The sequence below is a fragment of the Lithobates pipiens genome, unplaced genomic scaffold (genome assembly GCF_037356315.1).
Source record: "Lithobates pipiens isolate NorthernLeopardFrog02 unplaced genomic scaffold, aLitPip1_a1.2 Scaffold_25, whole genome shotgun sequence".
Classification (NCBI taxonomy): domain Eukaryota; kingdom Metazoa; phylum Chordata; class Amphibia; order Anura; family Ranidae; genus Lithobates; species Lithobates pipiens.
The window spans coordinates 90409247-90433485 of record NW_027507787.1 but is presented as its reverse complement, the minus strand read 5'-3'; the positions used below and the strand labels follow the sequence as shown (position 1 = coordinate 90433485).

The window sequence follows — 24239 nt, the reverse complement described above, 5'->3', positions numbered from 1 at the left end:
TCAATGGAGGAGAGCAGGCTGAGTTCCCAGCATAGTTAGAGAACTGATCACACTGTGCCCTCTTACTTAGTGTGGTCAGCTTTTAATAGTACAGCAAGGGGACTGACAGGGACACCAGGGATTTCACATAAAGGAAACAATACAAAGAGAACAGGATAATTTCTTATACAAGTACAGTTCTTTTTTGTTTCCCCCTCTCTGTGATTTGTTCTTTTCTTCCGTTTCAGTTCCCCAAATCTTCAGCACTATTGATATCTGCGATAACTATACCTCTTATGTATTCCACAGCAACCTGGGTACAGGAAGGATGAAAGGGGAGGGGGGTGTTGTTATCCTAATGTAATGTTCATTGTCAACGTTTACTTTTTTTTTTTTTTTTTTTTAGGAAGAAGAAGCAGTTACTGAAAGTGCAGCGCAAGCAGAGAGTTAGAATGGAACTCAAAATGGATCTTCCTGGTGTTTCCATAGCCGATGATGGGGATACTGGGATGTTCTCACTAAAAACAATTGGAAAAAGAGAGGTGAGCACAAATCAAATGCTTGAAGCCCAACTCCTAAGCTAATGTTTTCAATCCAGAGCTGCCACCCCCTGTGCCCAGAGACCTCCTATTGTCACAAGATGTCCCTTAGTCTTCTGGGTTGAATGACACCCAGCATTGGGCATGAGCTCCGGCATGTTTGGATGCTAGTCTGGACCCGCCTGAGTTATCCTGCTGGGAAGCTGTCAGCGTGGACCTCCAATCATAAGTAGCTGAGGCGTTCCCCTCCCTAAGGCCCCAGTCACACCTGAGAGTTTTGTAGCTTGAAGCCTGAAGCTACAAACCACTGGAGGGGAATCTATTATTCTCTATGGAGATGGTTCACATCTCCACTCCAAAATGCCTGACGTCAGAAGTTCCAAAATGCCTGAAGCTCCAACAAGTTCTGGAACTTTTTTTTAGCCAGATTTGGGCGTTTTTCTGCTTTTTACATTGGTGACCTTATGACATGTACAAATCGCGGCAACATCGTGCAACCTTCTGCCTGAAAACGCTATGCTCAATGGTGCCTAAGTCCATGCATATATATGTGAATGAATGAATGAAATACTTGTATAGCGCACAATGTCTCTTGTATTTGTACGACTGCAGAGTGTGGAATGCCTTGGCTGATTATGATTGGTGGGATAGTACTGGCAAGTTTGGACCCAGTATCCGAACACTCCTGAGCTCATCCATAGCCAGCATGCTCTTTATAGCTCAGGAATCATGAAACCATCTTTCTCTGTATAGCTGAAAAGTCTTTGCATATAAATCAGATCATATGTGCTGCTTTTTAGTTTTATCATCTGACACTAAAGGCACTAAAGGAAAAGGACATCAACATTCAATTACATCTAAAAACAGCCCTGGTTGGTGATGGTGAAATGGTGTGATGCTTTGGAGGTTGAATGGATCAAAATCCCCCCAAAAAACATTCCAGGACCCTTTGTTGAGCCTTTGGGATTGATTTACTTAAGGCAAATATACTGTGCAATCTTGCAAGTGCAGTTGCACTCAGTTTCCCTAGAGCAGTGATGGCGAACCTTGGCACCCCAGATGTTTTGGAACTACATTTCCCATGATGCTCATGCACTCTGCAGTGTAGTTGAGCATCATGGGAAATGTAGTTCCAAAACATCTGGAGTGCCAAGGTTTGCCATCACTGCCCTAGAGCTTCACGGACGTGGTAAAACTCTGCTGATTTCCACCATCTAATCATATGCAAGCTCAAATGCAATTTTTAAAATTTTCCTTGCACCTGATTGGGTATTCTTTACAAAGTGAAGCTTTACCCCATTTACTAAGCGCTGTTAAAAATGAGTGCAACTGCTTGTGTTTTTGTTTTTTTTAAATTCTGACTCGTTTTGCAAGTGTTGTCTCACAAAACGAGCAGAATTCAAGCTAATGGGCGGTGCAGCACCGCATTTAGCCAGAGGTGCGGGGGAGCCGGGAACACTCGGGAACGGTTCGGAGCCATTCGGAATGAATCTGAAATACTCCATTCCCGAGGCTTTCCGAGCTGTCCCTGACTATTTCCAAGGCTCTCCGGTGCCCCCTCACCTCTGGCCACATGCGGTATTGCATGTAATAGAAGTCAATGCAGGACGCATTATCTTACTTTCCATTGACTATTATAGGGAAACTCACTTTGTTATGCGAATGCTTTGGATTACAAGCATTCTCCTGGAACGGATTATGCTCGTAATCCAAGGTTCCACTGTATAGGGTTCATGCATTGTGGTCATTTTTTGCATATCATTTTTGCATATAGGAGCCACAAGGCATATACTGTGCTGTAAGGCAAAAAAAGACAAATGAGTACCTTACTGCACATAGTAAATGTATTGTACACCGCAAGCAGTGTGAGAACATGATTTTGACTTGGTAACAGCCTCTTGCAGTCTACTGAAACAACAGAGCTTAGAGTTAGGGAGAAAGAAGCAGCACAAGGAGCCAGTCAATTGTGATGCTGGGCCAGGAGTATGCTCCTAGGAGGAGAGATCAGAGTGTAGAGGGATGAACTTGTCAGTCCTCCTTTCACTGCCCAGTCACATAGTGTAAGTGAAAGGGAAACTGCCGCAGAGAAAAATGAGATCCCTTCCCCTGATAAACAGCCCTAATGCTGTATGGCAGAGATGTGTGAATCTCCGGACTGGATGGATAGAAAAACATCCTTTTGGCATGTACAATTGCTCCCATATATATGTATTTATCTGTATATTAAGCTGTTTGCCTGGCCTTCAGCTTTCATTTTTGTTATATTGTTGCAGTCATTTGGGAATTGGTATGTATTTATGCACTTTAAATACACCTTTGCTTATTGGATAAAAGTCCTAGCATATATGACCTCTCGTTTTTTTTTTTTTTTTTTTTTTTTTTTTTTTTAGCTTTTGCAGACCTTGTCACATGGAGACATGTCTGCTGCTGATGCCCTTGTGTCAGACTCCGCCTATGATGACGGAGATGTTGTTTTGTCAGACGATGAGAACCTGGAGGATGATGAGATATCTCTTGCCAGTGATCTGGATGAGGATGATGTGGAGGAAGTGAGAAAGCATGAGAAAAATCTGCAGAATAAACAGGGGAAAAGGTAAGATGTGCCTCCTTCATTTTTTATACACATATTTTTCTTAATTAGTTTAGCATATCTGCATATTTATTTTAGCGATATTAAGCTATTTGTCATGTTTTTATCATATAGTGCTAAACAAATTGGCTGCTTACATTTCAATCTTCACTTCAGTGCAAGTTAGGCTCCATTCACATCTCTGTATAGCAGGAAATAACATTCCTGTATGCATGTTTTGGTTTCATGCACTAAAGCGCATAGGGCAGCCTATTCAATTGAATGGACTGCCCTACGCATGACAAACACACCAGAGAAGCTCCTGTAATTTTTTTGGATAGGAGTATGGCGTGTGTCGGATGTGGACAAACTCTTTTTGGGGAGTTATGGTCAACTCCTATTTTCCCTAGAATACAATATCCTGTCAGGGGCTACTGTATACAGTGTGATGAAGGTGGGTTATAGCTGTCCCTAAATTACAAGGGAGCAGCAAACGCTTGAAATAAGGACATAACATTCCAATATTTGTACTGCTGATCGAAGTAGTTTTCCAGCAAGCCCATTTGTGAGCCGAATTGGAAATACAGTTGTGCTCAAGTTTGCCTACTCTTGGACAATTGTTAATGTACAGTATGCACCGTTTTTAAATAAAAGTGAACAGGCAAAACACATTTCCTTTATTTCTTATGGTATTCATAATCAGCTGTAGGCCAGAATGATTCTGGTCCCCCCACTATGTCCTGGGAAGTGTGTGTTTCCCAGAACACGGGGGGGGGGGGGGGGGGGGCAGCTGCAGCTAGCTATTCCTGGAAGTGGGTGCAGATACCTGTATTATTATTACCTGAAAGGTGGCAATTGTGGCGTGTGGGGGGGGGTTATTTTCTGATAACATGCTGCATTCATCTTGCCATCAATTTTTAATAAGTTTCCCTGTGCCTTTAGAGCTCACACCAAACCCCCCCCCCAGAACATCATTGTGCCACCACCATGTTTCAGAGTGGGGATAGTATTTTTGTCACTGTTGACACTTGTCCACACATAGCGCTTATGGTTGTGACCATAAGGCTCCATTTTGGTCTCGTCAGATTAGAGTGTGCCAGAAGCTGTGAAGCATGTCAAGGTGTTTTGACATATTGTAACCAGGCTTTTTGTGGCAGTTAAAGCTTGTTTGCCAACTCAGCCATACAGCTCATTTTTGTTCAAGTATCATTGTATTGTGCTCTCTTTTTTTTTTTTTTATCCCGAACAATTCTAGCAGTTGTGGCTGCAATCTTTTTTGGTCTACCTGACCTTGACTTGGTATCAAGAGATCCCTGCATTTTCCACTTCTTAATTAGTGATTAAACAATACTGACTGGCATATTCAAGACTTTGGATATCTTTCTATATCCTTTGCTATCTTTATAAAGATCCATTACCTTGTTACGCAGATCTTATGACAGTTCATTTTTTTTTATTGTGAAGCAAACAACAAATAGGACAAAATAACAGAAAAAGTCAATGTGCATAACTATTCACCTCTCTAAGGTCAATACTTTGTAGAGCCACCTTTTGCAGCTATCACAGCTCCAAGTCGCTTTGGATAAGTCTCTTTGAGGTTGCCACATCTTACCACTGGGATTTTGTCCCATTCCTCCTTGCAGAACTGTTCCAGCTCCTTCAAGTTGGATGGTTTGCGTTGTGAACAGCAATCTTTAAGTCTGACCACAGATTTTCTATTGGATTGAGGTCTGGGCTTTGACTAGGCCATTCCAATACATTTATGTTTCTCCTTAAACTAGAGCTGCAACTAACGATTAATTTGTCTGTCAAATAATCTATCGATCATTTTTTCGATTAGTCAACGACTATCCGATTTATTTTTTTATTTTTTAATGAATCTAGTGTTTTTTTTTTTTTTTTTTGATTAGCTAATTAATCCTTTGGATAACCTTGAGAGTATTGTATTGCAGAGTATTGTATTGCATTGGCTGGCAGAGTATCGGGCTGGGTATGGAGGGATGGCTGCTTCCATCCGACCTCTCCCCTCCACTGCACAGATCAGTACAGAGAGGGGAGAGAGAAACCGGCATCATGTTATGATGCCGGTTTGTTTACAAGTGATCGCTCCGTCAGAGCGATCACATTGTAAACGCCTGGGTGTAGAAAGATGGCCGCCGCTTCAGAGCTAGGCTGAAGCCGCGGCCTCTCCTAAGGCCGAGACCGCGGAGCGCTCCGCGGATCGCGGCATTTGCCGATCCGAGCGGGGTGACCCGTTCGGATCACGGATCGGTGAAAATCCGTTGCACCCCTAGGGACGGCGACACGGAGGGGGAGAGGAGAGGGGGACGGTGGCACGGAGGGGGAGAAGAGAGTGGGGAGAAGAGAGGGGGACGGCGGCACAGAGGGCAGCGGTCACTAAGCACTGCCACTGTGATGCATCGATGCCCTGCACGCACGTCGATGTATCTTTGTAGTCGACGTAATCTATTACATCGACTCGTCGTGGCAGCTCTACCTTAAACCATTTAGGTATTGCTTTAGCAGTGTGTTTGGGGCCAATGTCCTGCTGGAAGGTGAACCTCCATCCTAGTCTCAAATCACACAGAGTGGGTACAGGTTTTGCTCAAGAATATCCCTGTATTTGGCACCATCCATCCTTCCCTCTAATCTGACAAGTTTCCCAGTCCTAACTGCTGAAAAATATCCCCACAGCATGATTCTGCCACCACCATGTTTCACTGTGGATGGTGTTCTTTGGGTGAGGTGATGTGATGTGTTGGGTTTTTGCCACACATAGCCTTTTCTTTAATGGACAAAAAGTTCAATTTTAGCCTCATCAGACCAGAGCACCTTCCTCTGTGAATGAATGAATCAAATACTTGTATAGCGCACAATGCGAACTGAATTGCCTCTAGGCGCTGTGGCGAGCTTTGATCATCTGCTAAAAGAGGAAGGTCTTGAGTTTTTTCCTAAAAGCCAGGTGATTTTCTTCCAGGCGGATGTTGATTGGTAGAGCATTCCATAGCCGAGGCCCTTAGACAGCGAATCTCCGATCCCCCTTGGATTTATACCGGGCTTTGGGGACGAGGAGGAGGTTTTTGTTGGCTGATCGAAGAGTGCGGTTTAGTGTGTAATGATTTATTTTCTCCATTAGGTATTGCGGAGCTTCTCTATGCACGCATTTGTGGGTGAGGCAAAGGGTCTTGAACGTGATCCGATTTTTTACGGTTAGCCAATGTAAGCTCCTCAGCGAAGGAGAGATGGATTCCCAGGGTTTTTTTTTCCTGTTATCAGCCTTGCCGCCGTGTTTTGGATCAGTTGTAATCGCGCAAGTTGATATTGTGGTAATCCTATGTAAAGCGAATTTGCGTAGTCCAGTCGTGAATTAATGATTGTTCCAACTACCACTGCTTTGTCATTCTTTGGGATAAAAGGGATGAGTCTGCGAAGCATGCGCAGCAGACGGTGAGATCCACTGACTACAGATCCTATTTGCGCATCCATTGACATTTGTGCATCTAAAATAACCCCGAGACTCTTCGCTTTGGTCTTTGGGGAGATAGTCTGTCCAAAGACGGTTGGTGGAGACCAGAACTGTACATTTTGAGAGTCCCCCACATGCCTTTTCGCAAACTCAAAATGTGCCATTTTGTTTTTTGCTGAAAGTAATGGATTTCTTCTGGCCACTCTGCCATAAAGCCCAACTCTATGGAGCGTGCGGCTTATTGTCGTCCTATGTACATATACTCCAGTCTCTGCTGTGGAACTCTGCAGCTCCTCCAGGGTTACCTGAGGTCTCTGTGCTGCCTCTCTGATTAATGCCCTCCTTGCCCGCTCCGTGAGTATTGGTGTCAGGCCATCTCTTGGAAGGTTTGTTGTGCCATATTCTTTCCATTTCGTTATGATAGATTTGATGGTGCTCCTAGGGATCATTAAAGATTTGGATAACCCTGAATTGTACTTCTCAACAACATTGTCCCTTACTTGTTTGGAGAGTTCCTTGGTCTTCATGGCAGTGTTTGGTTAGTGGTGCCTCTTGCTTAGGTGTTGCAGCCTCTGGGGCCTTTCAAAAAGCTGTGTATATGTAATGACAGATCATGTGACACTTAGATTACACACAGGTGGACATCGTGTCACTAATTATGTGACTTTTGAAGGTAATTGGTTGCACCAGAGCTTTTTATGGGCTTCTTAACAAAGGGGGTGAATACATACGCACAGTTTTTTTATTTCTGAAAAAATAGTTTTATGTATATATTTTTCAAAATTTTACTTCACCAACTTAGACTATTGTGTTCGGTTCCGTCACATATAATTGAGATTAAAAAACATTGAACTAAAGGCTGTAATGTAACAAAATATGTAAAAAGCCAGGGGGTTGGGGGTGAATACTTTTGCACGGCACTGTATTTATACACCGACACTACTTGCAATTTAAAAAGCCACAGATGTATGTGTCTGTACCAAAGGCCAAACATTCCAGGGGATGGAAACTTTTGATCAGGGCCATTTGGGTGATTTCTGATGAATGTGATAACAAATGGCTTCATATGATCACTATCCTTAAATATGACAGTTTTTTGGCATGATCCGTCATATTTTCAATATCATTGCCAAAATGTCACCATTTCTGCCAGGGTGTTCATGGATCAAATTTGGCTGGTCCCTGCTGAACAGGCTGAATTTCAATCCATGGCCAGCAGTTTTATTTGGGCTTTAAAGGTTTTATTTTACTAACATTTGGATTGATACATGCTGGTAGATAGATTTACAGGATCAACAATCCTTTCTCTGTTCTCAGGGTTCCAGGAGCAGATCAGCAGACTCACGAGGAGGATGAAGAAACAACAAATCCTCTGCTGTTGTCCCTTGAGGATAAATCTGAGCGTGAACAAAGAGATACAAATTTGTGGTTTGGAAAGGTGAGTCAGAAGTCCTCCATAAAACTCCTTGTTTGGCAACTTGAAAGATTCCTTAAACTCTACAGAAAGCAAACGGATTATTGCCTCCCCAAACCTTGAGGAAAAGAAGAAGTCTTTAAGTACCAGTTTTCCTATGTATCATGCAGTGGCATGATGTTCTCTTGTTTCCCTCGCTGTTGTCTGCCACTGAGCAGGGAACAGTGGCGCTCAGCATGCGCACGTTGGTGAGCCAGACTAACCCTCCTTGTGTACAGACAGAGAGCACAGGAAGTCCCCAAATCTCTAAATCCTTTTCAATTATATATTTATCAGACCAAAAGGCTGTGAACGAGAGAAGTCTGTTAGTGTTTGCATAAAATTTTAAGGTAGGGGTCTCTAAACGTTTCGGTTCAAGGGCCACACTGAATATGTTGCAAATATTTGGCCCCCCCCCCAAAAAACTGATTTATAATCAAATTTGTAAATATATTTTAGTTGGAGCTTTTTTGTAATCAGCATGATATGAATCAGAAGAGAATTTCAGTAAAATAAAGCAAAAAAATTAATAAAACTTAATCCCACCAGATTATCCCTTACATCAGGGTTCCCATCAGAGCAACCCCCCTCCCCCTTTACATTCCACATCACAGTCTCCCCCCCCCCCCCTTATATCAGAGTCCCTTATACATCACGGTCCCCATCAAAGCCCCACCCACATCAGAAAAAACAAAAGATTTACCAGCCAGCAAAACAACTGAATTGATCCTAACAGTTTACATTAAAAACAGTTGGTTTTGTTTGCACACTTTTTCAAATATATGTGTAAACTGCAATGCTGCTACAAGGGACCTATGTATATTCTGTGGTCCTAACTCTAAAATTTCCAGAGTCTCCATAGTAGGAGCACATGTAAGAATGGATAGATTAAAGTGTTACTAAACCTACAACAGTGAAATCAGTCTGTATATGCAGTAAAACATGCTTGTTATACTCACTGTGGAACCTAAGGGGTTAATCCTCTGCTTGTGTAAAAAGGCTACTTGATCCTGTATGCACAGATCCTCCTCTTCTTCCACTGACTCCAGAACATGTCTGTATAAGACAGAGTCTATGGAGTCAGGCTGCGCATGCTCAGTTTTGTGTGTACTGCAAGAGTGTTTTTTTTTTGTTTTTTTTTCTTGGGATTGGTCTTGTGCTGATCATCAGCACTGTCCAGACAGAGGGTCAGGGGTCCTTGATCCTGATAGGACAGCTCAGTGCAGTATGAAAACGCCTAAAAACCTTAACCAGACACTGATAGAAGTCACAAGACTGCTATATACTGCTGATGAGAAAAGGTATTTAGCAGTTTATATTTACAAAAACTTATTTCCGTGTACTGTGTTAGACCAGATATAGTGATTGCAGGGTCCTGGGTTTAGTAACACTTTAACCACTTAAGGACCAAGTCTCTTTTTGAGATTTGTTTTTTAGTTAAAAGCAGTTTTCTTTTGTTTTAATTTTTTTGCTAGAAAATTACTTAGAACCCCCAAACATTATAAATTGTTTTTCTAACACCCTAGAGAATTAGAGTGAGAGATTGTGGTCGTTGCAATACTTTCTGTCACACCATATTTGCGCAGTGGTCTTACAATCGCACTTTTTTGGGAAAAAAATACTTTTTTTTAAATTAAAAAATAAGAGAACAGTAAAGTTATCCCAATTTTTTTTATTTTTATATTGTGAAAGATGTTACGCCGAGTAAATGGATACCCAACATGTCACGCTTTCAAAATTGAAATGGCGTCAAACTTTTACCCCTAAAAATCTCCAAAAATTCTACAGGTTGCATGTTTTGAGCTACAGAGCAGGTCTAGGGCTAGAATTATTGCTTTCGCTCTACCGATTGTGGTGATACCTCACGTGTGTGGTATTGAACACCGTTTTCATATGTGGGCGCTACTCACATATGCGTTCGCTTCTGCACACAAGCTCGGCAGGACAGGGCGCGTTTAAAAAAAAATCTTTTTTTTTCTTATTAATTTTACCTTTTTTTTACCAACTTCAGCCCCGGACCAATTGTCTTTTTACAATTTCGCACTGCTTTAACTGGTAATTGCGTGGTCATGCAATGTTGTACCCAAACGAAATTTGCGTCCTTTTCTTCCCACAAATAGAGCTTTCTTTTGATGGTATTTGATTGCGTCTGCGATTTTTTATTTTTTGCGATATAAATGGAAAAAGACCGAAAATTTTGAGAAAAAAAATATATTTTCTTCTTTTTGTTATAAGAAAAATCGATTAAACTCAATTTTAGTCATACATTTAGGGCAAAATTTATTCAGCCACATGTCTTTAGTAAAAAAAATTTCAATAAGCGTATATTTATTGGTTTGCGCAAAAGTTATAGCGTCTACAAACTAGAGTACATTTTCTGGAATTTACACAGCTTTTAATTTATGACTGCCTATCTCATTTCTTGAGGTGCTAAAATGGCAGGGCAGTACAACCCCCCCCCCCCCCCCAAATGACCCCATTTTGGAAAGTAGACACCCCAAGGAAATTTCTGAGGGGCATGTTGAGCCCATTGAATATTTTTTTTTTTTGTCCCAAGTGATTGAGTAATGACAAAAAAAAAAAAAAAAGTTTACAAAAAGTTGTCACTAAATGATATATTGCTCACACATGCCATAGTTATGTGGAATTGCACCCCAAAATATATTCTGCTGCTTCTCCCAAGTACGGGGATACCACATATGTGGGACTTTTTGGGAGTCTAGCCGCGTATGGCACCCCGAAAACCAAGCACTGCCTTCAGGATTTCTAAGGGTGCAAATTTTTGATTTCACTCCTCACTACCGATCACAGTTTCGAAGGCCATAAAATGCCAAAATAGCACAAACCCCCCCCCCCCCAAATGACCCCATTTTGGAAAGTAAACACCCCAAGCTATTTACTGAGAGGCATGTTGAGTCCATTAAATATTTTATATTTTGCCACAAGTTGCAGGAATATTAAAAAAAAATTTTCTTTTTTTTGCACAAAGCTGTCACTAAATGATATATTGCTCACACATGCTAAGGGCATAAGTGAAATTGCACCCCAAAATAAATTCTGGTGCTTCTCCCGAGTACGGGGATACCACATGTGGGAGACTTTTTGGGAGCCTAGCCACGTACGGGACCCCGAAAACCAAGTACTGCCATCCGGATTTAAATATAAAACGCTACCAAAAAAAACTGTTAGCGATCGCAGGGATCAGGCCTGACTCTGCGAACGCTGCAGTTATGTGTTTAGTGTTTTGTAAGTGACAGTGATCGATTGATACTGCACTTGGGTGGGCTGGGCGGAGGGGCAAAACGCAGATGCCAGCAGGTATCTGGGCTGATCCCGCTAACAATGTGTTTTTTTTTTTGGAACCCTAAACTGCTGGGGACGCTAGTATAGATCTGATCAGATCAGATATTGATCTGTTCAGATTCTATACCACTATGGGAGGTTTATGCTTTGCGTGTGGGTGTTAGCGGTACTGGCACTAACCTAGCGCTGCCTGGGGGGACGCAGACCCTGTTTAGGGGGTTAAACCTTTATTGGGTAATAAATGGTGGGTGTCCTGATGCTATAAAAAGCAAACTAACCAGAGTCACCCGTAACACTTATACGGTGATCATGGGTGAAAGGGTTAACTAGGGCAATCAGGGGGTTAAAATCTTTATTAGGTAGTATATGGGGGTCCCTGGTGCTATATAAAAACCTGACGGGGAACCTAAATAACTAACTGGCTAAACAGCGTCACCAGTGACACTTATACGATGATCACTGGTGAAAGGGTTAACTAGGGGCAATCAGGGGGTTAAAACCATTATTGGGTAGTATATGGGGGTACCTAGCGCTATAAAATCCTGGCGATGAACCTAAAAAAATAACTAGCTACCTAGCGGCACCAGTGACACTAATGCAGCGATCAGAAAAACGATTGCTTAGTGATACTGGCAAAAGGGGGTGAAAGGGTTAACTAGGGGCAATCGGGGTTAAAACCGTTATTGGGTAGTATATCGGGGTACCTAGCGCTATAAAAACCTGGCGGTGAACCTAAAAAAAATAACTAGCTACTTAGCGGCACCAGTGACACTAATGCAGCGATCAGAAAAACGCTCGCTCAGTGACACTGGCAAAAGGGGGTGAAAGGGTTAACTCTAGGGGCAATCAGGGTGTTAAACCTTTATTTGGGGGGGTAGGGGGCTATCCTGGACCTAACACTAACTGCCCTGACAGTTTTTACTGTCACAACTGACACTAAATGCAGTGATCAGTAAATAAATGATCACTGCAATCAGTGACACTGTCACTTCCTCCCTGCCTGTGTTTACTATACACAGAGGGGGAAGCTTCTAATTCGCCAGGAGCGATCGAGAGGGGATGGCCAGAAACCAACGGCCAGCAAAACGGACCGCAGCAAAACGGACCGCCGCATCCAGCGGGAGGGGGTCCGATTGGACCCTTCACCCGCTGGAAGGCGAGCACGTACATGTACGTGCTTGTGCCTGTCGGTGCCATTGCGCCGATGTACATTGCCATGCCGCGGTCCTTAAGTGGTTAATTTTGACAGTTTTTTTTTTTTTTTTCTATTTTTTTTTTTTTTTTTTTATTAAAAAAAAAATTGTCAATTTTATTCATATTACAAGGAATGTAAACATCTCTTGTAATAGAAAAAAAGCATGACGGGACCTCTTAAATAAGAGATCTGGGGTCAAAAAGACCTCAGATCTCATATTTACACTACACGAAGATGCAATAAAAAAAAAAAAAAAAAAAAATGTAATTTAAATAAATAAATAAATGGCCCTTTAGAAGCTATGGGCAGAAGTGAAGTTTTGACAACCCTTCCGCCCTGCAATGGTATGGAGACGGGTGGGGGCCATCTTCCCCTCCCTCATCTCCATACCCAGGAAGAGAAAACATCTGATCACCTCCGCCCTTGCCGACAGCTGCCATAACAACGATATTCCTCTTCAGAGTTATTACGTATATCGGCGTGCACGCGGTCCAGAAGTGGTTAAGGGCAGGTGTGCCTGGAGGGAGACCACTCCTCCTTAACGGCTCAGGAACCAACCTGAAACCCAGTAAAAGAACAATGGCAGCGAAGGCATCCATTGCTTCTCTGCGCCCAATTTAACCAACTGTATTGAAAAAAATGGCAGCAAACCCAACCTTTGCAGCAAGGTGCACATGGAAGGGCAACGCACATCGCAAACCAACAAAAGATTTCCCCCTTACATCTGGGTCCCCATAAGAGACTCCCCCTTACATCAGGGTCCCAATTGGAGCCCTCCTTTACATCAACGTTCCCATCAGAGTCCTCCCATGCGTCATGGTAATTATTGGAGTCCCCTTTACATCAGGGTCCTTATTGGAGTCGCGTCCCCCCTTACATCAGGCTCCTTATCGTAAATCCCCCTTACATCAGTGTTATTGAAATCCCTTCTTAAATCGGGGGTCCCCATCAGAGTCCCCCCTGACATCAAGGCCGTTGGTTAACTTCAGGATTAATTAATAGATTTACCAGCAGTTCATATTTTGTTTTGATCATATTATGTTTAGTGTTTTTTTTTTTATTTATTTTTTTGTTTCAGGGAATTTTCTCATCTGTACTACAATCTGATGCTGATGAGGAGATGGAACTTAAGCAGGCAAAAATTTTGCAGGATACCAAAAAAGGTAGAGTACTGAAAACTAGGCTCATAACAGCATTGTATTTTTACAGACCAACTCAACCAATGATAGTCTGGGACTTGGTGATTATGTACAGACATCACATCACGGTAGTCTTCTTACAGAGACATTTTCTGCTTTTCTCTGTGAGATTAACCCAACGGACAACACAACCACAAAATTGAGAACAGTTAATTGGCTGCAATTGGTCATTCTTAATTCATAGTTTCTTTATTGGTCACCGGAATGTCCTATACATACATAAAGCAGAACTGCTGTCAAAAATATTTAAAAAGTAATGAATGGCTCATCAAAAGATCAAAAAGAAAAACTTGCTGGAAAACCAAGCCCTATTCATGGAGACCCCACCTCACAAGTTACAGGACTTAAAGGATCTTCTACTGAGGACTTGGTACCAGATACAACAGCATACCTTCAGAGGTCTAGTGGTGTCCATGCCTCGATAGATCAGAACCTTTGTGGAGGGGAAGGGGGACCTACTTAATATTAGGTGGGTTATGGCTGATCAAAGTGCATTGTTTGCTATAAAATATACATGTAATAATAAATACAGATCTGCATTAACCGCTTGCCTGCCTGTCCACAGTACATTTACTGCGGGTGGGCAGTAGCTACAGGCTAGGTGAACCCTACCTTGCCTAGCACGTGTGCACTAGCATGCCCCTTGGGACGCACATCTGCGCAAGTTCACGGTACTTGGTACCTGGCCACTATGAGTGCCAGGGCTATCATGTGATTGATATGATTAACCATAGTGATCACATGGTATTATGTAAACAATTTAAGAAGGTGCTCCTAACAACAACTCATTATATGTATAAAAGACACCTGTCCACAGAATCTTTATTCCATTAAAACCTGCCATCATGGGCAAGACCAAAGAGCTGTCAAAGGACGCCAGGGACAAGATTGTAGACCCGCACAAGGCTAGAATGGGCTACAAGACCAACAGCAAGAAGCTTGGTGAGGAGGAGACAACTGTTGCAGCGATTATTCGCAAGTGGAAGAAATCCAAAATGATCATCAATCGCCCTCGGTCTGGAGCTCCATGCAAGATTTCATCTTGTGGGGTAAGGAGGTGTCAGGGCGGTTAAGTGCCAGTACTCATTCCACAGGGACTCACCTGGTGATCATATCCTGCTTGTTAACCAGCCCTGCTGGCCATTTAAGCTGCCTGGATTAGACTTCTGTGCCTTCTCCTTGGTCGACATATCTAGAGACTCTCTACTGTGTTCCTGTTAAAGACTTGCCTGGCCGACGTCCCTTCTGGTCCTGATCCTGTCTGCTGCTCTGACTACGCTGATCTCTAGCTCCATGATTTGCTGGCTTGTTCTGACTACCCGATTTGGTTACCCTGGCTATGTTTTTTTTTTTTTTTGTTTTCAAAAAAGTTTATTAAAGCGATAAATAGAAAACAGCGTCAGCAAAAAGGATCAGATGACATATACATCATAAGCAGTTGGATGACAAGATTATAAGAAAAAGGCAAACAGACCATAGGACTCTACGGACCATACAAAGAATATAAACATTACCCTGGCTATGTTTTGACTAGGTTTACTATTTGTACCATTTTTACCACTATATTAAATGGTGGTGTGATTTTTAGTGCATTTTCTGTCTCTGACTGGAGGATCATGATAAAAGTGGGGGATCAGCCCAGAACTACACAGGAGGAGCTTGTGAATGATCTCAAGGCATTTGGGACCACAGTCACCAAACAAACCCTTGTTAACACAATACCCCACAATAGATTGAAATCCTGCAGCGCCCGCAAGATCCCCCTCCTCAAGAAGGCACATGTACAGGTCCATCTGAAGTTTGCCAATGAACATCTAAATTATTAAAAAAAGGATTGGGAGAAAGTGATGTGAGAGCGGCGGCAGTAAAGGGCCACTTGTTTTAGCGGAGCTTTACAGTAGTTTTAGCTGTGCTTTTCCGCTGCTAGTGGGGTGCTTTTAACCCCCCGCTAGCGGCCAAAAGGGTTAATACTTCAGCACCGCTGCCCATTCATTTCAATGCAGTTTAGGAGACCTGTATACAGAGCTCCTAAACTGCCCCAAAGATGCTGCTTGCAGGGCTTTTTTCTAGTGTCCTGTAAGTGCACCACTCCAGTGTGAAAGCACTCGGGCTCGAGTGACAGGAGAAGGCGCTATTTTTAGCACTAAAACACATGTAAAGCACCTCAGTGTGAAAGTGGCCTTAAGGATATAGAGAAGATCTGTAAAGAAGAGTGGACCAAAATCCTCCCTGAAATGTGTGCAAACCTGATGCCCAACTACAAGAAATGGCAAGCACAGAGGTAAGACAACAGGGGTTTCTCCACCAAGTACTAAGTCTTGTTTTGCTTGGGGATCAAATACTTATTTTACTCACTGAACTGCAACTCAATTTATATCATTTGTATAATGTGTTTTTTCTGGATGTTTGTTTGATATTCTGTCGCTATCATTTAAAATACACCTATGATTAAAAATTATAGACCCTTCATTTCTTTGTAAGTGGGTAAAACTTACAAAATCTGCAGGGGATCAAATAATTATTTTTCCCACTGTAGTTTTATGTAGCAAAAAAATAAAAAGCCTAGTGGCGATTAACCACTTCCTGCCCATATGATGTCATATGATGGCCTCAGGTTAAGGTGGTTATACCAGGATGGTGCCTCTGCGCCTGCAGGCATCATCTTGGTATGACATTTTTTAACTCCCAATTATCTCTTTACCGGTAGTGATTTGAGTGGCTGAATGGCACCAGGCAGTGGACAGAAATGACACTTAGTGCTCCTAATTGAGACAAGCACGCACTATAGAGGGATATGCTTTGTTCATATTTTGTGTTTGAGGTTTAAAATCACTTCAAGACCTCATGAATTAGTCATTACTTTAGTAACGCCCAATTGTCTATGTATAGAAACAAAGTCACAAGAAAAGAAGAAAGACAGAAAGAAAAAACGCCAGTCTGAGGAAACCACAACAGAGGTGAACACAGAAACACAGTCCAGAGGTCCTGAAACATCTGCGGAGGTGTCTAATCAGGCTGCAGCTACTGAGGACCCCAGTGACTCTGATAGCGATAGCAGTGATGATGAAGGGTAAGATGGTGTGAAAGGCCCGCTTCGAGTTGTGTTGGTTACACAAGACAGTTTGTACCTATAATGTCTTCTCCATGTGTATGTCATGTAGGCATATAAAGACTTTGAAGAAGAATCTTGGAAAAAGAACAAACGAGGAGACGGATGACTTTGAAGTAGTTCCAGTAGAACGTCCAGGTCAGTATCCTAAAATTGTGTTCCAGTTTATATTATACCAAACACATAAGCTAGGAGAGGTTTGGGAATTTAGATGAGATGCATGAGAACATGCGCCTCTATCCCTAGTTTTGTGTATAAAGGAAAAGGGATTTGGGACTTTAAAAGAGGCATATATATCATGGTTAATTGTAGGTAATGTTTGAAAAACTTATATTTTAATTGTCCTGTAACTCTGGGTTTCCAGGTGTATTAAAGTAAATACATTCATAAAATATCAAACTTGAAAATAACATGAGGGGATGATTTCAATATACAAATACCATACTGGTGACCCCACAATAGGTATAAAACTTTTTTGCAAAAGGGAGTTTAACAAGACTCCTGGCCACTCATTAAAATTAAAAGAAAAGAGGTTTAACCTTAAACTACGTAGAAGGTTCTTTACTGTAAGAGCGACAAGGATGTGGAATTCCCTTCCACAGGTGTTGGTCTCAGTGAGGGGCATTTAATAATTTCAAGAAACTATTAGATAAGCACCTGAACGACCGCAACATACAGGGATATACAATGTAATACTGACATATAATCACACACATACATTGGACTTGATGGACTTGTGTCTTTTTTCAACCTCACCAACTATGTAACATGCTGCAAACCATCAATGTAGCACACATAACATGGCACATAGAATAGCATGGTATGGGAGGCTATCCTCCATGTCAAAAAATCCCTTTAAAGAACAATATAGTCTGATAAAAGGTCTAGAATATAACATATTAAAATGTATGTAGAACCATCTGTAGGACGTGGTGCATCTGTGTAAGCCCAAAGTGATTTGTGGGATAATACCGACTCTTCAGGGGCTGATGCAACAGCACTCTATAAAAATATATATGACCAAATCTATTGGTATACCCAAATAATGGAGAGAGGTTGTAAAGTAAAAGGGACCAAAATGACAACGCTGGAGATACTCACGTCAACTGTGTATATGAGACCTGAAGACAAGGACTGCAAGGCATGTCTGCCAAGGGAGCTGTGGAAGAGGCACGTAGAAGAAGTCAGGAGCACATGTGAAATCCACAAAAAGAAAGGTAGCCAAATAGTGATCAACGGGCTCAACTTTTGCAAATGTAAGCACATTTTGTAGTAGGTATAAGCTAGTGTTAAAAGTGAAAAAAAGTCAGAGGAGCCCATAACCAGATGAGACAAGGATAAAGGGGTGAATGTGTCGAAAGGTGACATATGGACCAAAAATCGTGGCTAGAATCAGGAAAGGAGAAAGTGAAACTAATAACGTGTTTACTTTCACTTTCTCTTTTTCCTATTCTAGCCACGATTTTTGCAGGTGCTTCAGCAGCACTGGCCATTCATTTCAATGGGCAGGGACGGTGGAGGAGCAGTGTATACAGTGCAGCAATCCTAAACAGCCCCAAAGATGCTGCTTGCAGGACTTATTCTAACGTTCTACAAGCGCACGGCCCCAGTGTGAAATAACTTGGTATTTCACACTGGGGAGGCATGGGAGGCGTTTTTTCAGGCGCTTTACATGCGCTATTTTTAGTACTAAAACGCCTGAAAAACAGCTTCAGTGTGAAAAAGGTCTTAATGTCACTTTAAATAAAAAGAACTGAAGTGGTTAGGTTATACTTTTTTTTTTTTTTTTTTTTTTCCCCTCCAATTTTTAGCTCCGCTTTGCCTCTCCTGAAATCTCCCATGGTGGCAGGCCACGTCTCTGTTGCTCACCAAGGCAGTATTCTGCTTGTGGGCTGCCTGGCAGGGAGGAGTCGGAGTTTAGAATTGAAGGAAATGTTCAGAAGAGCTGCGTGTACATGCCCAGGTTCGTGGGGGACTCCTGCGTGTACCAAAGAAGCATGACACCAATTTGAAAAAGTATTATGTGCTCAGGAAGTTGCCACTTTTTTGATAAATCAAAGTGGTTGGTACTCACTGTACAACCACTTTTACGTACAGGTAAGCCTATATATTAAAGCTTACCTGTAGGTGCTGGAAATATCCCTTAACCTCCACGATTTAGATGTTTACGAGAGACCTGAGCGCTGATTACTACGGCGCATGCACCGATGTCATCGACGCATGCGCACTTTAGAAATGCACATCACGCGGCTCCAGCCAGTCAGAGCCAGAGTTTGCGGCCCCAGAAGGAAGAGGGGTGAAGATGAACGCTCCCTGCTAGTGGGGTCAATGGTGCAGGCTTCGGTTTCAGCTAAGTGACACATAATGGGCTGCTATGCGGTACATAGTAGACCATTAAGCTTTACCTTTGCAGGGAAAATCCCATCAGGGTTTACTTCCTCTTTAATACTTTACAGTCCAACTCCCGACTACATACCGCTGTTGGGGAGCCTCATAGGGGAAACTTGAAGTAGCCCTACCATAATGTTTTGATGTTTTTTTTCCCCTAACTTCTTCTGGCTGGTCAAATGACACATAGAATCCTCTACCTATCCAGTCTTCACCTGTTGGTGGGCAGTCCTGGATGATGCGGAGAAACGGTACTCTACATCAATATACTGTGATTGTAGGGTTCTGTACTCGGGGGGCTGGGCTATGACACCCTGCTCTCACAGTCTTTCAGATTGACTGATACTGGGTGTCATTCAGCTTGGAAGACTGAGGACATGTGGCAAAGAAAAGGTACTGCAGGGGACAGCTCCATATTAAAGGTGAGTATTGCAGTCTGAGCTACTTTTTTTTTTTTTTTTATATATACCTTCAGGGGGACAATAAAAAAAGATCTTTTAGTTGAGCTTTTTTTATTTGACTACATAAAACACATAGAAGTCAGGAGCAGTGTTAATTTTGGCAACAAATTTCGATTTCGTTTTGCTAATAGTCCTTTGACTAAAATGCCATTTTAGTTTTAGTTGTATTTTAGTCATTATTTTAGCATTTCTCTAGAATTTCCAACCTAATTATATACTCATTGAGTAAAAATCTAAACTGATAATTGTTATTTTATTTTATTTATGGTATTAAGGTTAAAACATGCGCTACAGACACAAATCTAGTTGTTGTGATATATAGTCTTTATAAATAAGACCATAAACAGAAACAGAAGTACAACTTTAAATACAAAAAAAAAAAAAAAAAACTGTAAACTATTGGCTGTAATGCCATTGCACATATTACCTGAATATATTACCAACATTAAATATTAAGAAAAAAAGAAAGGCCTTTTTCTTAATTTTTTCCTTTTCGGCAGCTTTGTAGATGCCTCCTTACTTATGCGGTAGTGCAATAGTGCAATTTTTAAACTTTATAGTGCTATTATTACAGTCTCTGGATCAAATTGTGTTGCCAAATTAGAAATGGCCAGCAGAGCAGTGTCAATTTTGATGTCAATTTTTAATTTAGTTTTATTTATAGTCTTTTGACTAAAATGCCATTTTAGTTTGTCGTATTTTAATCATTTGAATTGTTTTAGTTGCATTTTAGTCTAAAATAGTGTTAATTTTGTCAAAGAAAATATATATTTTTACAAAAACAGGGTGCTTTATTTCACATTACCATTATACAGTTGTGCTCATAAGTTTACATACCCTGGCAGAATTTATGATTTATTGTCCATTTTTCAGAGAATATGAATGATAACACAAACTTTTCTTTCACTCATGGTTAGTGTTTAGCTGAAGCCATTTATTATTATTATCGATCAACTGTGTTTACTCTTTTTAAATCATAATCACAACAGAAACTACCCAAATGACCCTGATCAAATGTTTTTTGATTTTGGCCTGATAACATGCACACAAGTTGACACAAAGGGGTTTGAATGGCTATTAACCACTTGACCACTGGGCACTTAAACACCCTTAATAACCAGACCAATTTTCAGCTTTCGGTGCTCTCGCATTTTGAATGACAATTACTCAGTCATACTGGACCTATATGACATTTTTGTCCTTTTTTTCACACAAATAGAGCTTTCTTTTGGTGGTATTTAATCACCTCTCAGTTTTTTATTTTTTGTGCTATATAAAAAAAATAGACCGAAAATTCTGTGAAAAAATGAATTTTTCTTCATTTCTGTTTATAAAATTTAGCAGATTAGTAATTTTTTCTTCATAAATTTTGCCCAAAATTTATACTACTACATATCTTTGGTAAAAATAAGTACAAATTGGTGTATATTATTTGGTCTTTGTGAAAGTTATAGAGTCCACAAGCTATGGTGCCAATATCTGAAAATTGATCACACCTGAAGTACTGACGGCCTATTTCAATTCTTGAGACCCTAACATGCCAGAAAAGTACAAATACCCCCCAAATTACCCCTTTTTGGAAAGAAGACATTCCAAGGTATTTAGTAAGAGGCATGATGAGTTTTTTGAAGTTGTCATTTTTTCCCACAATTCTTTGCAAAATCAAGATTTTTTTTTTACTTTTTTTTTTTTTCACAAAATTGTCATATTATCAGTTTATTTCTCACACACAGCATATGCATACCACAAATTACACCCCAAAACACATTCTGCTATTACTCCCGAGTACGGCGATACCACATGTGTGAGACTTTTACAGTGTGGCCACATACAGAGGCCTAACATGCAGGGAGCGCCATTAGGCGTTCTGGAGCACCCAGGACAATTCTGACATTTCTCTCCTACATGTAAAAATCATCATTTATTTGCTAGAAAATTACATAGAACTCCAAAACATTATATATGTTTTTTTTAGCAAACACCCTGGAGAATACAATGGTGGTCTTTGCAACTTTTTATCTCCAACGGTATTTGCGCAGTAATTTTTCGAATGCTTTTTTTTTGAAAAAAAACAGTTTTGTGCTTTAAAAAAAAAAAACACAGTAAAGTTAGCCCAATTTTTGCATAATGTGAAAGATGAAGTTACGCTGAGTAAATAGATACCTAATATGTCACTCTTCAAAATTGCACATGCTCGTGGAATGGCGCCAAACGTCGCTACTTAAAAATCCCCACGATTTAAATTTTTTTTACTGGTTATATCTTTTGAGTTACAGAGGAGGTCTAGGGCTAGAAATATTGCTCTCGCTCTAACGTTCGCAACGATACCTCACATGTGGGGTTTGAACACCGTTTTCATATGTGGGCGGGACTTACGTATGCGTTCGCTTCTGCATGCAAGCACATGGGGACAGGGGCGCTTTAAAAAAAAACATTTTTTTTATTGTTCATTTTACTTTATTTATTTTAGTTTGACATTTTTTTCCCCAAAAATTATTTTTTTGATCACTTTTATTCCTATTACAAGGAATGTAAACATCCCTTGTAATAGGAATATGGCATGACAGGTCCTCTTTACAGTGAGATGTGGGGTCAATAAGACCCCACATCTCACCTCTAAGCTGGGAAGCCTGAACAAAAAAAAAAAAGATTCTGGCTTTGATCGTATTAGCGATTCGGTAGAAGCACCGGAGGGCAGCGGGAGGGGGGGGAGGAAATGTCTATGGCTGGGTATTGCAAGGTTTAACCGACTATGGCTGGGTATCTCAGAGTATGGCGTTGCAGAGTATTGCGTTGCAGAGCATTGCAGGGTATTGCAGAGCACTGCAGAGTGTTGCAGGGTATTGGCAGGTGTTGCAGAGCACTGCAGAGTGTTGCAGGGTATTGGCGGGTGTTGCAGGGTATTGGCGGGTGTTGCAGGGTATTGGCGGGTGTTGCAGGGTATTGGCGGGTGTTGCAGGGTATTGGCGGGTGTTGCAGGGTATTGGCGGGTGTTGCAGGGTATTGGCGGGTGTTGCAGGGGGTATTGCGGAGTGTTGCAGGGGGTATTGCGGAGTAGAAATAGGGGGAAAACACTGCGCTAAAATCAAATATACACAAAAAGCACAGCAGCCAACACCAAAACAAACAAAGTTCAACAAGCAAAAGGTAAAAAATAGTGTAGCGCTTCTTAAGTGATAAATGTAATCAACATGTGTTAAGAGAATGATCATATAACAAAGATCATATAAATAATATAAATGGGCAAAGTAAAGTCCAAAAAATGGGTATAAGCTTCCGTGATGAAGCTGGCACGAAGATGGTCGAACCGTATCAAAGTAGGGGGAAGATCCTACTAAACGAATATGTCCATGTACATCAGCTTATCTGGAAACATTAAGGAAAGTAGATAGATACTTCTTACCAACTCTGTTGGACTCACACAGTCATATGACAGTTGAGTCAGTAAAGCTTGGGGTCTCAATCTGGGACCGAGGAGTGGATCGAGGAAGGTCCGTCAACCTGGTGGGGAAACTCCAAAAGACTGTGTGCCCAATGATGAATCTCACCGGTGGAACTTCAGAATAGTTTGGTAATCCAGCTCAGATACGGCCCATTACACACCGATACTCCAAATACCCCAAGATGGAGGGGAAGGTGTTTCAGGGGTTTAGACCAAAAAAGAAGAAAGAGCTCCACATGGTGCGGGTCAGACGGTAAAAATGGTAATTTATTAAGTCAAAAAAATTACTAATGACTTAGTGATCACAAAGCAATGGAATAAAAGTAAAAATAAAAGCAATGTAGGGTGCCAACAGCTAGCAGGGGGTATTGCGGAGTGTTGCAGGGGGTATTGCGGAGTGTTGCAGGGGGTATTGCGGAGTGTTGCAGGGGGTATTGCGGAGTGTTGCAGGGGGTATTGCGGAGTGTTGCAGGGGGTATTGCAGAGTATTGCAGGGTATTGCAGGGTATTGCAGAGTAATGGCAGGGAATTGAGGGGTTAATTTTCGGTGAGCAGCGATGTGGGCACTGCAGATGCAGCCCACATCGCTGCTGACACCGATCTCTTCCCCCTCCGCTGTACCGATCGGTACAGAGAGGGGGAGGGAGGAACCGGCGTCATAACATGACGCCGGTTTGTTTACAAGTGATCACTCCGTCATTTGACGGAGCGATCACGTGGTAAACGGCCGCGATGAGCGGCCGTTTGCCGTGATTCGTGATGCGCCGGGTCCACTGGACCCAGCGGTCACGGATGCTCTCGTGTGTGCGCCCCAGGGGGCGCGCGAGAGCAGAATTCTGGGAGGCCGTTAATTAACGGCCTCTCAGAGTTAAACAACCGCCCTGAAGCCGTTAATCGGCAATGGGCGGTTGTTAAGTGGTTAAAGGTAATCATCCTCACCTGTGATCTGTTTGCTTGTAATTAGTGTGTGTGTATAAAAGGTCAGTGAGTTTCTGGACTCGTGACAAATCCTTGCATCTTTCATCCAGTGCTGCACTGACATGGATTCTGAGTCATGGGGAAAGCAAAAGAATTGTCAAAGACTCTGCGGGAAAAGGTAGTTAAACTGTATAAAACAGGAAAGGGATCTAAAAAGA

At 41.7% G+C, this 24239-nt stretch overlaps 1 protein-coding gene across 2 annotated transcripts in view; it reads left to right on the top strand.

Moving 5' to 3' along the window:
• FTSJ3 (FtsJ RNA 2'-O-methyltransferase 3) overlaps window positions 1-24239 on the top strand; it is a 68927-nt gene that overhangs the window by 31548 nt on the left and 13140 nt on the right. For both annotated transcript variants that reach the window (XM_077454663.1, XM_077454664.1), the window contains exons 13-18: window positions 386-521; window positions 2909-3111; window positions 7871-7991; window positions 13583-13667; window positions 16593-16773; window positions 16865-16950. In XM_077454663.1, coding sequence (XP_077310789.1) covers window positions 386-521; window positions 2909-3111; window positions 7871-7991; window positions 13583-13667; window positions 16593-16773; window positions 16865-16950 — 812 coding nt within the window. The remainder of the gene's footprint in view (window positions 1-385; window positions 522-2908; window positions 3112-7870; window positions 7992-13582; window positions 13668-16592; window positions 16774-16864; window positions 16951-24239) is intronic.